Source organism: Atheta coriaria, unplaced genomic scaffold (genome assembly GCF_025399875.1).
Source record: "Atheta coriaria isolate IRGN ID8LTWV9N9 unplaced genomic scaffold, Caltech_Dcor_3.1 hic_scaffold_6_pilon, whole genome shotgun sequence".
Taxonomy (NCBI): domain Eukaryota; kingdom Metazoa; phylum Arthropoda; class Insecta; order Coleoptera; family Staphylinidae; genus Dalotia; species Dalotia coriaria.
In genome coordinates this window covers 11,692,441-11,708,487 of record NW_027045448.1, presented here as the reverse complement: position 1 = coordinate 11,708,487, position 16,047 = coordinate 11,692,441, and the positions used below count along the sequence as shown (strand labels likewise).

At 35.0% G+C, this 16,047-nt stretch overlaps 4 protein-coding genes and 1 long non-coding RNA gene across 5 annotated transcripts; 4 read left to right on the top strand and 1 right to left on the bottom strand.

Annotated features, from left to right (window-relative positions):
* The first annotated feature begins 35 nt into the window (after positions 1 to 35).
* On the top strand, positions 36 to 5,259 carry Polr3A (RNA polymerase III subunit A). The gene is made up of 14 exons (XM_065305973.1): positions 36 to 161; positions 219 to 354; positions 415 to 844; positions 897 to 1,050; positions 1,104 to 1,371; positions 1,428 to 1,565; positions 1,677 to 2,589; positions 2,644 to 2,952; positions 3,009 to 3,122; positions 3,180 to 3,621; positions 3,681 to 4,362; positions 4,418 to 4,602; positions 4,684 to 4,852; positions 4,963 to 5,259. The coding sequence occupies exons 1-14, from the start codon at positions 118 to 120 to the stop codon at positions 5,167 to 5,169; spliced, it is 4,191 nt and encodes a 1,396-aa protein (XP_065162045.1). The 5' UTR covers positions 36 to 117; the 3' UTR covers positions 5,170 to 5,259.
* LOC135794645 (uncharacterized) lies at positions 2,995 to 8,989 on the bottom strand. The gene is made up of 3 exons (XR_010548927.1): positions 8,848 to 8,989; positions 4,275 to 4,595; positions 2,995 to 3,478 (listed from the first exon to the last, which is right to left on the bottom strand). It is a non-coding gene; the product is annotated as an uncharacterized lncRNA (long non-coding RNA).
* Positions 8,990 to 9,211: 222 nt separating this feature from the next.
* On the top strand, positions 9,212 to 12,691 carry LOC135794640 (b(0,+)-type amino acid transporter 1-like). The gene is made up of 9 exons (XM_065305978.1): positions 9,212 to 9,352; positions 10,545 to 10,733; positions 10,961 to 11,236; positions 11,294 to 11,567; positions 11,625 to 11,852; positions 11,923 to 12,019; positions 12,082 to 12,231; positions 12,290 to 12,458; positions 12,530 to 12,691. The coding sequence occupies exons 1-9, from the start codon at positions 9,340 to 9,342 to the stop codon at positions 12,595 to 12,597; spliced, it is 1,464 nt and encodes a 487-aa protein (XP_065162050.1). The 5' UTR covers positions 9,212 to 9,339; the 3' UTR covers positions 12,598 to 12,691.
* A 532-nt stretch (positions 12,692 to 13,223) lies between these two features.
* viaf (viral IAP-associated factor) lies at positions 13,224 to 14,450 on the top strand. The gene is made up of 4 exons (XM_065305980.1): positions 13,224 to 13,385; positions 13,447 to 13,588; positions 13,651 to 14,082; positions 14,146 to 14,450. Exons 1-4 carry the CDS (start codon positions 13,380 to 13,382, stop codon positions 14,259 to 14,261), a joined length of 696 nt encoding a protein of 231 aa, XP_065162052.1. The 5' UTR covers positions 13,224 to 13,379; the 3' UTR covers positions 14,262 to 14,450.
* A 96-nt stretch (positions 14,451 to 14,546) lies between these two features.
* LOC135794644 (motile sperm domain-containing protein 1-like) lies at positions 14,547 to 15,832 on the top strand. Its single transcript, XM_065305981.1, has 4 exons — positions 14,547 to 14,861; positions 14,952 to 15,115; positions 15,172 to 15,317; positions 15,388 to 15,832. Exons 1-4 carry the CDS (start codon positions 14,729 to 14,731, stop codon positions 15,590 to 15,592), a joined length of 648 nt encoding a protein of 215 aa, XP_065162053.1. The 5' UTR covers positions 14,547 to 14,728; the 3' UTR covers positions 15,593 to 15,832.
* The last annotated feature ends 215 nt before the right edge of the window (positions 15,833 to 16,047 follow it).

Here is a 16,047-nt window from a genome sequence, read left to right as displayed (position 1 = left end):
AAGTACGGTGTAGGCAATCAACTATACATAAAATTTGATACTATAACCTACGTTCACGCGACACCAAAATAAACACCGCACATGTAGTTTCAAACTTTCCTCTGGAAGGCTTTAAAAATGCCGAAGGAACAATATAGAGAGGCCGATGTGGCCAGAAAGATGTAAGTAAACTAATTTTTTTAGAAGAAATTAAATTAATATTAATGCAAACGTTTTAGTTCCCATGTGAGTTTTGGTGTTGAAAGTGCTGAAAGCATGCAACAGCAGGCTCATATTCACATAGTTTCAAAGAATTTATACAATCAAGATGCCCAACGTACCCCGATTCCCTACGGAGTTCTTGATAAAAGACTGGTAATATTATTTTTAACATGAAGTAAATTTCACAATATTTAATCATTATTAATAATTCAGGGCACAAACTCAAAAGACTCCCCCTGCTCAACATGCAACAAAAATATCAATGAATGTGTTGGCCACTTTGGATATATTGATCTTGAACTGCCTGTGTTTCATGTGGGTTACTTCAGGAGTATAATTTGTATTTTACAATGCATCTGCAAGAGATGTGGGGAACTATTAATGACTGAACAGGACAAGCAGCAGTTTAGAGCTAGACTGTGCAATCCAAATCTAAGCTACATGACAAAGAAAGCTATCAGGAAGAAGATTATTGAGAAGAGCAAGAAGATAAGCAAATGCTTCAAATGCAAGGGTGTCAATGGAGTGGTAAAAAAACTAACAGCTAGCAAATCTGGTGGTTCTGCTGGTGGAGTTTTAAAAATTATTCATGAGAAATTTAGGGGTAGAAAGGAAAGAGATCCTGTTCTTCAAGCAACTCTAGGTATATTGTTTTGGAAAATATTAATAAACTTTACATCATTCAAATGTTTTAGCTGAGTTTAATCCTGCAATTGAATTAAACCCTGAGTTGCAATCAGCAGTAACAAATATGACTTACATGGAAGCATTAACACCAATTGATGTTTTAAAATTGTTTGAACAAATACCCATTGAGGATATACCCCTCTTGGCTATGGATGCTACAAAGTACAAATTAGTTATTAATCTATTTATGTAATTATTAATGAAAAAATTTTCAGATCAAGACCAGTAGATTTAATTTTCACCAGAATGCTTGTTCCTCCGGTTTGCATAAGACCATCAGTTGTCTCAGATTTAAAAGCGGGAACGAATGAAGATGATTTGACAATGAAGCAATCTGAAATCATTTTCATTAATGATGTGATAAAAAAACATAAGTTGTCCGGCGCGTCGGTGAACATGTATCAAGAGGGTTGGGACTTTTTGCAGCTTCAAACTGCAATGTATATTAATAGTGAATTGTCTGGAGTTCCTCTATCAATGATGGTAATAATTTAAATTTTTACTTACAATCAGTAATTAATAATGTATTTTGTACCTAGCCGAAGAAACCTGGCCGTGGATTGGTTCAAAGGCTGAAAGGTAAACAAGGACGATTTCGTGGTAACTTATCAGGCAAACGAGTTGATTTCTCTTCAAGAACTGTGATCTCGCCGGATCCCAATTTGGAAATTGATCAAGTAAGTACCCACTTAGAGTTAAAAAAAGCTTTAAATAGCTCAAAGTAAACAACAAAGAATTAGTATTAGTACTTAATCTTAATTCTATTTTTATTCGATTCAAAATCGTAGGTAGGTGTACCGTGCCATATAGCAAAAATCTTAACATTCCCCGAGCGCGTCACAAGAGCAAACATAAACCTTATGAAAAAATTAGTCATGAATGGTCCAGACCAATGGCCCGGCGCAAATTACGTGCAACAAAAAGGCTCACAATTCAAAAAGTTCCTAAAGTACGGCAACCGTGAAAAACTCGCCCAAGAATTAAAACTTGGTGATTTAGTCGAGCGGCATCTGCACAACAACGACGTGGTCTTGTTCAATCGTCAGCCAAGTTTACACAAGTTATCTATTATGGCGCACAAAGCCAAAATTCACAATCATCGCACATTCCGGTTTAACGAATGCGTCTGCAATCCATACAATGCGGATTTCGACGGCGATGAAATGAATCTGCACTTGCCACAAACAGAGGAGGCCAAAGCCGAAGCGCTTATCTTAATGGGGAATAAAAGTAATTTGGTCACGCCCAGAAACGGCGAATTACTAATCGCAGCCACACAAGACTTTTTGACCGGTGCATATTTGATAACAAGCAAGAATACTTTCTTGGATTATCAACATGCGTCTCAATTGGCGGCTAGTCTGCTTGCTGGTAATGATAGCAATATGACATTGCATTTACCAACTCCAGCGATAATAAAACCGAGACCATTCTGGACTGGTAAACAAATTATGAGTATGATTTTCCGTCCTAATCGCGATTGCCCAGTCAAAGCCAATCTTGAAGCGAAGGGCAAAGCATATACAAAGAATCGGGAAATGTGCGTAAAGGATTCCTATGTTATTATTAGAAATTCTGAATTGTTGGCTGGAACTTTAGATAAGGGTCATTTGGGTTCTGGCGGAAAGGGTGGGAGTATATTTTATGTTATCCTGCGTGATTTTGGAGAGGATTTTTCGATTAAATCAATGTGGCGCTTAGGTAAGTAGTATAATTGGCGCAAATTATTTTTATTTACAATTTCTTATATAATAGCTCGAATGGCGTCATATTATCTGATGAATACCGGATTTTCCATTGGGATTGGCGATGTAACACCTGGTGAGAACTTAATTAGACGAAAAATGGCGCTATTAAGCGATGGGTACAGAAATTGCGATGGTTATATTAAGGATATGAATGAGGGAAAGTTACAAACCCAACCCGGTTGCTCTGTGGAAGAATCCTTGGAAGCTGTAATTTTGAAAGAGTTGTCCGTTATTCGTGAACACGCCGGACAGGCTTGTGTTGCTGAATTACATCCCACAAATAGTCCTTTGATTATGGCTCTTTCTGGATCGAAAGGTACGTGGAATAAAACTAGTATATACTAGAATCTGAAAAACATTTGTTATTATTAGGTTCATTTATTAACATTTCACAAATGATTGCTTGTGTGGGCCAACAAGCCTTGAACGGAAAACGAGTACCGAACGGATTTGAAGACAGATCCTTGCCTCATTTTGCCAGGAATTGTAAGTTTTATTAACGGTTATTACGTTTTTAAAGCTAATTAAATTAAATTTTTATAGCACGTACTCCAGCTGCTAAAGGTTTTGTTGAAAACAGTTTCTATTCCGGTTTAACACCCACAGAATTTTTCTTCCATACAATGGGAGGCAGAGAAGGCTTAGTTGATACTGCTGTAAAAACAGCTGAAACCGGGTACATGCAGCGACGTCTTGTTAAATCCTTGGAAGATCTTGTTGTACATTATGACGGATCGGTCCGTAATGCCGAAGGAGACATTGTACAATTTACCTATGGTTGCGATGGTTTGGACCCGACTTACATGGAAGGCAAAGATTGTCCGGTTGATTTTGACAGAGTGCTAGAACATGTAAAAGCAAAACATCCTTACAGGGAAGAAAAACCACTTGATGGAAATCAAATCATGCGGGCGACCAAAGCACTAATCACCAGCAGTGATAACGCTTTAGGGGCTTGTAGTGATGACTTTAAAAGAGAACTGAGGTAAATTATTTCTAACTAAAGATAATAGTTGTGAAAAATGATAATGTTGTGTTTGTTAGCGATTTTATTCATGGGATAGCAGCAAAGGTAGACGCAATAAATTTGAACTACAAAATTTCAACTGGTCCCTTCAAAGAGGTCGAACGTGTAACCTGCAGTCAACTAGTAACATTTGTTGAAACATGCGGACAAAAGTATACACGTTCCATAATTGAACCTGGAACTGCGGTAGGTGCGTTAGCCGCGCAGAGTATTGGCGAACCAGGAACGCAGATGACCCTCAAGACTTTCCATTTTGCTGGTGTTGCTAGCATGAACATTACTCAAGGTGTGCCGCGTATCAAAGAAATTATCAACGCTAGTAAAAACATCTCAACGCCTATCATCACGGCGTGCTTGGTGGATCCTTATGACCCGGAGTTTTCAAGAAGAGTAAAAGGCAGAATTGAAAGGACAACGCTTGGGGAAATTACTACTTATATCGAAGATGTTTACACCAAACATGATGCATTCCTGCTTATTCAGTTGAATTATGAGAGAATAAAGCTGTTGCAATTGGAAGTGAATGCGAATTCGATTAGGTATAATTTATGTACGTCTAAATTGAAGCTGAAGCCAAGCGATGTACGCGTGCAGAGCGAAACTATACTCACTGTCCATCCAAATCATTCGAAACATGGCTATAGATTGAATTTCAATATGCATGAGTTAAAGGACCTCATACCGAATGTTGTTATTAAAGTAAGGGCTCAAAATGATAAAAATATACCATCATATTATAACTAATATTGTTTAGGGCTTGCCAACTGTAAATCGAGCAGTAATCGCTAAAAAAGAAAAAGGTGGAAAGACAATGTACAACTTGTGCGTCGAAGGCGACAACTTACGTGAAGTAATGGCGACCTATGGCGTCGACGCCAGGAAAACCTTCTCCAATAACATCATCGAAGTTTACAATACGCTGGGAATCGAAGCTGCAAGGTAACGCATACATTACAATTTCTTCAGACATTTCCAATCGTTTCATTATTTATCGATGCAATATACGCTCTCTCTGTGCAGGGAAACAATCATGACTGAAATCAAAATGGTAATGGAAAATCACGGTATGAGTGTCGACTTTCGACATATCATGCTTCTGGCGGCGCAGATGACGCACACCGGGGAAGTTCTTGGCATCACACGTTATGGCCTTGCGAAAATGAAACAATCGGTGCTGAATCTGGCCTCGGTAAGCTACCTACTATTCACCTGATAACAATTCGTATTCTATTGCATTGCATAAAATTAGTCACAAGTATAATTGAAATAATAATGAATGAATTCTTTTGACACTTTCAGTTTGAGCGAACTGCTGATCATTTATTCGACGCGGCGTATTACGGTCAAACCGATCGTATTAATGGCGTGTCAGAGAACATCATCATGGGTATGCCTGCCCCGATTGGTACCGGAATATTTAAACTGCTACATAAACCGTTGAAGGTTGATCCCATCGTGGAGAAAACCCATTTGTTATTTGAATCGGCCCTCGATGATGATCTATGAAAATATTTTGTATATTGATATCTTGTTAATTAATTACTTTTGGTTCATGTTTATTGCAGCAGTTTTGAATTAAACATGTTTTTTATTGGATGCATTACAGATTATGTTCTTTTATCAGTGGCGGATTATGCTTCAGTGGGGCCCTAGGCGCAAATCAAGTTTGGGGCCCCTAAATCCGAAAATTTTCAAAAACGGTTATTAGCCCAGTAAAATTAATAGTTTTAGCGTACGGGCGCCGCAAAGTCTACTTCAACATTCGTTTGTGCCAAAAACTCATTTCCACACCACCATGAGGTACGTGGCGCGTTTTTTTTTATCGTGGTATCCCCAGTAAGCTTAATCCACACGCACTATATGCACTATGCTGTATCATGTTTGTTCGTTTCATCATATGGATATTTGCGTTTTCGTTGTCTCATCTCTTTATAAGAATGATGAGCTGTTAGGGATTTAGCCTCCTCTTCAACAGTTTCGATATTATTTCTGACCTCTGTTATAAATTCGTTTAATGATTTTAATAAACTAACACTATTAAGAATATTTGTCTTTGGTTCCTGTAAGTATTTGCTGGTAATTTCGATTCTCTGCAGGAGTTTGTTCCAGAAAATTGTTAACAGTGCCGTCTCAAATTGATCGAACTCTTTTGATAATTTTTTTGCTTCTAATTTTGAAATTGGTTTTTCATTGGGATCTGTGGTTACCTTTATCAACGATTGGTAAATATAATGATAATTGAGTCTTAGGGCTAAAACAGCGTCAGCTCTTGCGGACCATCGTGTATCAATTATTCTCTTGATACTTTTAGAATTCTTATCCTTCATGCATTCAGTTAAAATATTCCACCGTCTTGTAGATGCAGCAAAGAAAGTATATATATTTTGCAAAAACATAAAATACTGTAATGCTCCAGAACAAGATTCCGCTGCAGTATTCCCAGCCAAATTTAAAGAATGACTTCCACATGGTATGAATTCAGCTGATTTGGAATGTTGTTTTATGCGTGCCTGCAATCCACTGTACTTGCCAGACATGTTAGCAGCGTTATCATAAGATTGGCCCCTACAGTTTGTGATATCTAATAATAATAATAATAATAAATAATAAATATAATAAGAAATATTAACGATGCACCTTTATAGAAGCTCTTGTTGATTATTGACTGCAGTTTTGAAAATCACCCACGCCAAATCGTCTATGCACAAAACTTCGAGAAAAAACTTTTGTAGAACTAGTGTTGTCGGGATTGTGATTCAAGACTCACTGACCACTCTCTGTTTTTTATTTAATCCAACTACCACCCCAAAAATCTAGATAAAAATTGTAGGAGGATAAACGTTGGTACAACGTGTTCCGCAGATGTGAAAAAATGATAGAAAGACGAAATAATTAATATTCCAAAAAAGAGTTACCCGCTATTTTACAACCTCAATGGAATATTCCTCAACTCATCTCCTCCACAGATGTTGGAAATTTAAAAAAATTGGCAATACTACTACTACTCGCATTATAGCTACAACTTTCTAATGCAATATTCAAGAAAAGGTCACAAAAATTCGTGGCAGAAAACATCCAAATTTTATTTTAAACAGTTTGTCATAAAGAAATAAAATCGGAGATAAAAAGTTTTAAGTCAGCTATATATCCGTGACGGTTGCTTTGCGGACACGTGTGAAATGCCGTTTTGGGCGCCAAGTAAAAACCAATACGCTATTCATAAAGGCTGAGGTCAAAACGAACTGATGAAGTATTTGTGGAATTACTATGTCTATATGGGACATATAAGTGCCAGGGGCCCCTCAGGCAGTCGGGGCCCCCCAGGCAGCCGGGGCCCTAGGCGCGCGCCTAGTGCGCCTAGGCCGTAATCCGCCACTGTCTTTTATTATTCCTTACTCTCTTAGATTTTTTATTTTGACTCAGGTTACTTGCAATCACTTTGCGGGAAATCAATGCTTATCAAACATACGGTAGTGCGAATATTTTAAGGTAACAAGGTCAAATGTGTACGTATTAACTGATAATATTGGTTTAATATACAAATGTCTTCAAGTAGAGTCATGCAATTAAAGGAATTTTTGCTGCTATGCATTTAAATTTCCTGAAATTTAATTATCGTTAGTAATGTTGTAAACTAAATATATTAGCCTATAACACTATAACAAAACAATAAAAATGATATTTTTAAAAAATTTTATGACTGATAATATATTCTTTAGCAGATGTTCCTTTTGTCTAATTGTTTATGTTTTGTGATTATTCATGTTATTATTATACACAATCATCATACACACTCTTATCGTTATGAACTCAAAGTCAAAGTTTCCAAGCCTAACACAATAGTAAATTGTCACTCATAATTTCCTTCAATTCATAAAAACTAGACTAATGCTTAACACATAGCCTTATCTCAACGCGAAACTTGCAATTTAATTTGCAGTAGTAGTTATCTAAATTGTTGCAAACTACATTCTACTTGAAAATGTTTACCGGCATCAAAATAAGACGACATTAGGAAACACTAAACTACTTAATCCTTGATGATATAAGTCCCTGGATTATAATCTATTGTAAATTTTCACATTCATGCAAAATTTAAACATGGAAGAATATTATTCGCATTGTTGCTTACATACAAAGAAAATATAAATAACATATAACCAAGTAAGTAGCGCACTGCTATAATTAATTGCATTACGGGTACAAAAGTCGCATTCTCGTAAAACACGTAGCGAAGCAAGATATAAAACATAAAGGAAAGGCAAACAGGTTCAATGACAATTATATGCAGCTGTATCTGTGTATATCAGTTTTAAACTTTGTTACTATGTTTGATTGCAATTTGCTTTCATTTTTTTTTTAATTTGACGTACAAAAAACACATTAAAAAGTAAAATTTAAAAAATATTGCTTCTTTTCAAACAACGCTTATACTTAAAACAAAACACAAAAAAGTTCATTGACAATTCAAAATTTATAATTTTAACTTGGGTTTTTGTTTGCCAGAAATAAGACGCAGACCATTGAACTACCCCGCAAAGCTCACAAAATCTAAAAAACACTGACGCACCAAAAACTCAAAATATTCTAGTAATTTTCAGCCAGCCACAGTTTTTTCGCACTTTCACACAGTGACGATGGGTCGCGGCGCGGCGACAACAATAATGTTAATAAGTGATGATAACAGCCGCCAGTTCAACACAAGTTCTAAGCAAACACGGTAGTGCGCCGTCTCTTCTATCATACATGCATGCAACGTGTGACGATCGAATGCAAATGAACAAAAACACGCCGACAACCAACAAACATAAACATTGTTAAAATTGCCATTACATTACATTCAGCGCGCAATGCGAACGATTGGTAAAATGTGTAAATATGTGTATACTGCCCGGACGAATATAAACTAAAATATTAGTGCTTTTCAAAAAATATTATTTAATATTATTATGTTCTGTGGTTTGCTGATAATAAGTTGTGATTAAAATAGTGGGCGTAATTATGAGTCAATGCAAGCCCAACGGATTAATACAAAGAAGCACAACAACACATTAAACTTAGTGAGCAATAAATAGTTTCAAAGAAGAATCAAATAATAAAGCAATAAACTCATTAAATACTAAATAAATAAAAGACAATTACCTACAATAGGTATAACTACAATATTATCAAAAACAAACTCACCAAAACTATCAATTTTCTTTATCCAAGTTCCCAAAGATGATGCGATAATGTAACAAAGCTTACACAGAAGGAATATAAACTCGCGTCGCTTTTATTTTCGAAAAGTTCCAAGATAAGCGCCGCTGTCGTGCGGACGGATCGAACCGATCGCGGCGAGTGCTATCTCAATTTTAGTAATTAATGTATTTATCAACGTCTTATAAAGCACAGTGTATAGAAAATAAATGTAATCGTTTGGTGAATTTAGTGCACATAAAATAAAAGCTGTGCGCGGTAGCTGCTCCAGTCAGTCAGTCAGTCATTTGCTTGGGATCGAACCAGCGCGCTTCGTTTTTCAAAATTTTCTTTGAAGAACAGCGCAGACTAAACATGATTTAATATTTTAACCAACCAATGAGGAGGTGATTTGATCAACGGATCTACACGAACATATCTTCCAATTTAAATTTAAAGTGATATTATTAAGTAAAAGTTTAAACTAAAGTTTTCATCATGAGTGGCGGCGGTAAGTAAAAAGTCCTGTTAATTATTTTCCCATAAATATTGCAATGTTAATATTATGTAGTTAAAATAGTTTAATGTCAGTGCGCGTCAATTTTATACCTTTCTAGTTAACTATGTATTTAACAATAAATAATAGTTGCGCTAAGCACGTGTGCATGTTTTACTTTCTTGCGATTGCGAATGATTGATTGAAAAATTGCGAAGGTTGCAGATTCTACTAGGTGATCAATGGTATTGTATTGAATTACAAGTTATGATAAATGAACTATTAAATACCATATGATCAGTATCTATTACAAGTAAATGTGTTGCTTAGATTTATATAAAAGAAAGAAAAACAGGAAACACGTGGTTCAATGTAAATTATCACTTTTTTATCACTTTGGTTGATTACAAAGTAGTGTGTTTAATTTTTAACGACTACTGATGAGTTGGTAGTAATTACATTATAATAAAACTTTACGACTTTATGTCACAATGCGTTAATTTCGCTTCCAGTGATTTTCCCCACGTGCTATTGATTTTTTATCAAACATCAGAAGATATTACTAACCGTCTTACATCACAATCTCAATTACTAAACCAATAGATTCTTATCACTATGTACTCTCGGGTGCATTCCACGATATTACCTACTTATGGTAGAATTCTAAAATAAAATCAAATACAATCAAACCTAATACTTGATATCAATTTCGAGGATATGTGTTTTACCAAAAATTCTTCAAGAACACACTCTGATAATACGATTCTAAAAATCTACAAAATTTTCTAATCTACAGTTACTTCCTAATTTTTAAAATTTTATCATTAGTCAGTAATCAATAATTATTAATTCTAAATATGAAAATGTTCACTAACTTTTATCGATAAATTTTAGTCGATAAATAATTTATTGTCATACATTGATTCACCAAGCACATTTTTTAGGAAAATCTTCCTAATGGAGTCAATCATTTAAATTGTTTGATGACGATGACGTTTGCAATGATCTCTTTACAATCAATATAACTTTTTAATCTAATTTATTGCATAATTTGTTTTCATGTTAGCGATAAGTAGCACTGTTATCAGTCGTGAAGCAACTACCATTCAGTCAAACATTTGCAATATATATTTATCACTTTTATTGCTTTGTTATTAAAAGGAATGCTAAAACTTACATTAAAACTTGAACCTACCACAAATTTCAGGCATTGCAAAATCCTCCGAAAATGTCGGCCTCAAACGAGAAATGGGCCTCTTCTCGGCCATCAACATGATCCTGGCCGTGATGATCGGCTCGGGCATCTTTGTTTCGCCGGCATCAGCGCTCGAACATTCCGGCTCCGTGGGAATGTGCATCATCATCTGGATCGTTTGCGGCCTAATTTCGTTGCTCGGTAGGTTCGACAATAAACAAACCGATTAACGTATTAAACATGTCCAAACAAACGCGCCTAACATTCGCCAAAGAATACCATGACAATGACAATTGTATGAAAAGAATGTCGTTAATTAAGATTCTTCCTGCTTACAAGTACCTACCAGACTTTTTGGAACGGCGACACAGATTAAACTTTACCCGAAACATATTATACATTATTATATTTTGGTATTTAATTTTTAGGAGCCTTAACATTCGCCGAATTGGGAACTGTTGTTCCCAGATCCGGTGCTGAATATGCTTACTTCATGGACTCCTTCAGTACGCTGCATAAATTCTGGGGTAATTTACCAGCGTTCATTGCGTCCTGGGTGTATGTGGTGGTGCTGAGACCTGCAGAAGTAGCTGTTATCACGTTGACATTTGCCGAATATTTATGCAAACCAATCCTGGACGCATTGGGTGCTTGTGATATGGATACAGAAGCCATTAAAAAATACGTCGCCATTTTAGCTTTAGGTAAAAAACATATTTTTTAAATTGTAGCAGCTCATAATGAAATAACAACATTTTCAGGATTAATAACTTACATTAATATGACCAGCGTAAAACTCTACGTAAAAATCCAAAATATCTTCAGTTCCTTTAAAGTAATTGCGTGTTTAATTGTCATTTTTGGTGGCATTTACGAGTTGCTAATTAAAGGCAACACGGAACATTTGGGTAAAGGTTTTGAAGGGACCAAACTAGCACCCAAAAATATCGCATTGGCATTTTACAGTGGATTATGGGCTTATGATGGATGGAATTCCATTGTTACCGTTACCGAAGAAATCAAGAATCCTGAAAAGTAAGAATTACTTACAAATTAAAGTATTAACTATAAATATGTTATATAAAATTTCAGGAATATCCCAAGAAGTATCATGATCAGTGTGCCAATTGTTACATTCCTTTACGTTTTCATGAACATCTCGTATATGACCGTCATGAATATCGATGAAATGGTAAATGCGCAAGCTGTTGCCGTCGTGTTCGGCGAACGTGTCCTCGGCATCTTTTCATTCGTAATTCCACTTGGAGTCGCACTGAGTACTTTCGGTTGCGCGCTGAGTATTCAGTTCAGTGTCACTCGGTATGATGAATGATCTAAAACGACTTCAATTAGAATGTATATTTTCATTTTCATGTTTTAATTTTTTCAGATTATGTTATGTAGCCAGTCAAGATGGACACATGTTGGAGAATCTTTCATACATTCATGTCCGCAGGGCAACTCCAGCCCCTTCTGTAGTTATGCAAGTACGTAACTTGCACTAGTAAACTTACAAGAAACTATTAATAATTGTATTAATAAATTTTAGGGTATAATTTCATTAGCTTTCATCGTTGCGGGTAATATTATGGAACTCATTGAGTTTGCCAGTTTCCTCATTTGGATATTCTATGGCGTGGCAATGGTGTCACTCTTAGTTTTAAGAAAAACGAAAAAAGATACACCTAGACCTTATAGAGTACGTGTGATATTTTATTCTTGGCGTTATTTAATGAATTTAACACGTTAAACTTTAGGTTCCTACATGGATTGCCATCTTCATCATCTTTGTATCGATATTCTTATCAGTAGTGCCAATCGTCACCGATCCATCGCCCAAATACTTATTCGCGATCGGTTTTATTTTAATTGGAGTACTAGTATACTATTGGTTTATTTATAAAAAGAATCGGCCAAAAATAATGGGTATGTATATAAATGCCACCCACTTACATAAATATTAGTTACTAATTTGTTATCATTTTGAATGTTTTTAGATAAAGTGACCTATTATGTTCAAGTGCTATTTGAAGTGGTACCGCCAGCGAACGCACACTCCAGTTAAACCAGAGACATATTTATAATTTAATAAATTCTGTTTTTGTTTGTTTTTATCGTAATACGTAAAAATATATCTTTGGTAGTTTAAAATGTGACAACATGTTTATTTGTTTAAGAAATAGATAAAATTGCAACTTATTTTGCTGGCAAACGCAATAATATGTTTCTTACTACTTTAGTAAGTTAGCTAAATATTAAACAGACTATTTGATACTAAGGTTTATTTTTAGTCACACTAATAATCCAATTCAATATTACATTTGTAAATATTGGTTTTAAAGTATATATCAATGAACCTAACGTCTAGTTCATCTTCAAAAGCGCATTTCAAATAAAATATTCTAAAACAAATCCTTTCCACTATTCTGATATACCATAATTAAATTAATGGTGGTTATACTTATTAGCGTTACAAATTAAGTATAAAAATATGATTAATTAATAAATTAATTATGTAACGATTTATCTAACGACGGGTGAGTCTACATCATCGCAATTGTTAAACTACCTTTAAAACATCAAATATTTATAGTTAAAACCTTATTTTGCGACCAAATTCATAGAAAATCTTGAAAGATTTGAAAACTTTTATAATTCCTGCGTTGCCACCGTTGCCATATAAATCTAAAGTTCGTTCAGCTCCAGTGGGGGAGTCCGCCGCATGTTCGGCGCTCGCAAGCGCGACGTATGATTCAGGGCATGACCAAATTTGGGTTGTACCGCAATTTATAAGTTCATTTGTTATTTTCTGTTAATACAAGTTTAGCCACATCAACACTAATCATCATGCAGGTGCGTTAAAAATACCTTAAATTATAAATTACACAACATTAATATCATTTTCATATTTTAGAACCCAGATGAAGACACTGAATGGAATGATATCCTTCGTTCCAAAGGCATTCTACCTCAAAAACCAAAGGAAAAAGAAATCACTGAAGATGACATTGTTAACATGTTGGAACAAACCATCAAGGACAAACAAGATAACTCAAGTGAGTATTCTTCATTCTCATAAACTCATCTCTAAGCAATTTTAACAAATGTTTATGTTCAGAACAAATGGAAGACATGAACCTGGATGAATTAGATGAACTAGAAGATTCAGAAGATGAAGGAATATTACTTGAGTACAGAAAAAAGAGAATAGCTGAGATGCAAGCACTTGCATCCAAAGAAAGATTTGGATGGGTGCAAGAAATATCAGCACAAGATTACATAGGACAAGTTAATAAAGCTGGTGAAGGAATATGGGTGGTTTTACATCTGTATAAACAGGGCATTCCATTGTGTGCTCTTATTAATCAATTTATGCAGGAACTTGCAGGCAGATTTAAAACTGTTAAATTCTTGAAAGCCATTGCACAAACATGTATACCAAATTACCCAGATAAAAATTTGCCAAGTATATTTATTTACTATGAAGGAGAGTTGAAGAAACAAATTGTTGGACCACTTGATTTAAGAGGACCCAACCTAACTTGTGATGGTGAGTATTCTAATTTTAAATTGTTCTATTCAGTTGGAATAAAAATGTTAAAATTATTTGTAGAATTTGAGTACATCCTGGGCAAAGCAGGTGCAGTTAACACAGACATTAAAGAGGATCCAAGACCTAAGATACAGGATAAAATGTTCCAAGATTTAGCTGATACCAATGATTGGTAGCATTAATATTAACTATTTCTTGAACAAATTATTTATGTACTTACAATGAGGAAGACATCAACTCAGCTGGACTGCAATCAATTTTTTTATGCCTGAATTAAATGTATTTATTACTTTTTGTTTGTTTTTCATGGTTTAACAGAACGTTTTTTGCAATGCAATAAAAAAGAACAAATGAACGAAGAATAATTGATACAACACTGAACTGTACTACCCTCTAACGGTCACTTTCTGAGCTAACACTACGATTAATCCCGTTTCGTTTGTGTCCTGTTGCTTTACGTTTCAACTGGTATTTTTAATTCCAATGTCATAAACAGCTGTTGTGCGTCAGTGATTTAACTATTGCCTAGCGTGTGGTTTACGTACCAACCAGTATCAACAAAATTATATCGTGTTTACAACGATCAGCAACTAATGTATTCACATACGCCATTTACGCATTGCGCCACTTAGCATTAGCAGCCATGGAGGGATCTATGAGCCAAATTCCCGTCTTTGTGTTCCCGAACGCGTTGAAATTTTACCTGGGTGCCAGACATACACACAAGCAGCTTCTCACTCTCTACAATCCATATGATTTTCCAGTCAGATTCAAAGGTATATAATTAAACTTCCAATGTCGTCATTATAAAGTCATTATTCAGCAGTTTTTTTTTGTTGTTTTTGTATTATTCACATTTTTTGCAGTTTTGTCCACAGCTCCCAACAAGTATTCGGTGATAGATCCTGATGGGAGCATAGGACCTAGAGCTTGTGTGGATATTGTTGTCAGGCATACAGTGCCCATACTTTCAAACTGCAATGTCTCTGATAAATTTAGAATATCTATGCAGGACCATAGTACAAAGAAGGTTTACATTAAGTTATTTATGCATTATGATAAGTAATTATTACCGTGTTTCTGCAGGTGCTAGGCAAACGTGATATTGAAGCTAGATTGTTGCAAGGTGAGCCAGACAATATTTCAAATGATGGTGATTTTCAAGCTTTAGGCATTGGTGACAAGCACCCAGAAGATCAAAGGACTACTCCTTATCCAATGCATAGTTATAGGTAAATAAATAATAAATATACATACCTAATTAGACACAACCTAAATTGACTACTATTTATGTTGTTGTAGGACGCCATATCATCAAAATAATACTTTAATATACATGTCAGTTCTTGCAATGGCGATTTGCAGTATCGCCTTACTGTGGCCAACACAATCAGATCCCCTAGTTGAAAATTACTTCATTCCAAAGTATCTCTACATAACGAATACCATCAAACTGGTCTTTGCTTACGTGCTCGGCATTGTGACAATGGTAATATTAAAGCAATGATCAGCAAATAATTTTAAATGTAGGTTAATGAATGGATTTTTATCAATTGGAACGTTCTTAAATTTATGATTTACCAAAAGGTTGGTAAGCAATAAGAAATTTATAAATAAATTATGTGTAACTATATATTTTACAATATAGTCATGTAAGTTACCATGTATGTATAAAGGTATAATATTATTTGTCTTTGTAAATTTATTTTACTTAATATTTACAGATTAAATGATTTTATACATGTGATATGTGAGTTGATGATGGAATGTTTGCTGATTTAAAAATGTATTGACGTCATGCGAATTAAAGCGAAATTTTCAAGATAAAAAGATTTGTTTGTTTTGCTTACCAAATTCCTAAGCTATATATGCGTGCTAACTTCACTATGTATTAAAACCACATTTGAGAAAATTATTGAAATGCCGTGACAATCACAATTTTGCAATGCTTCGGAAGTTCTC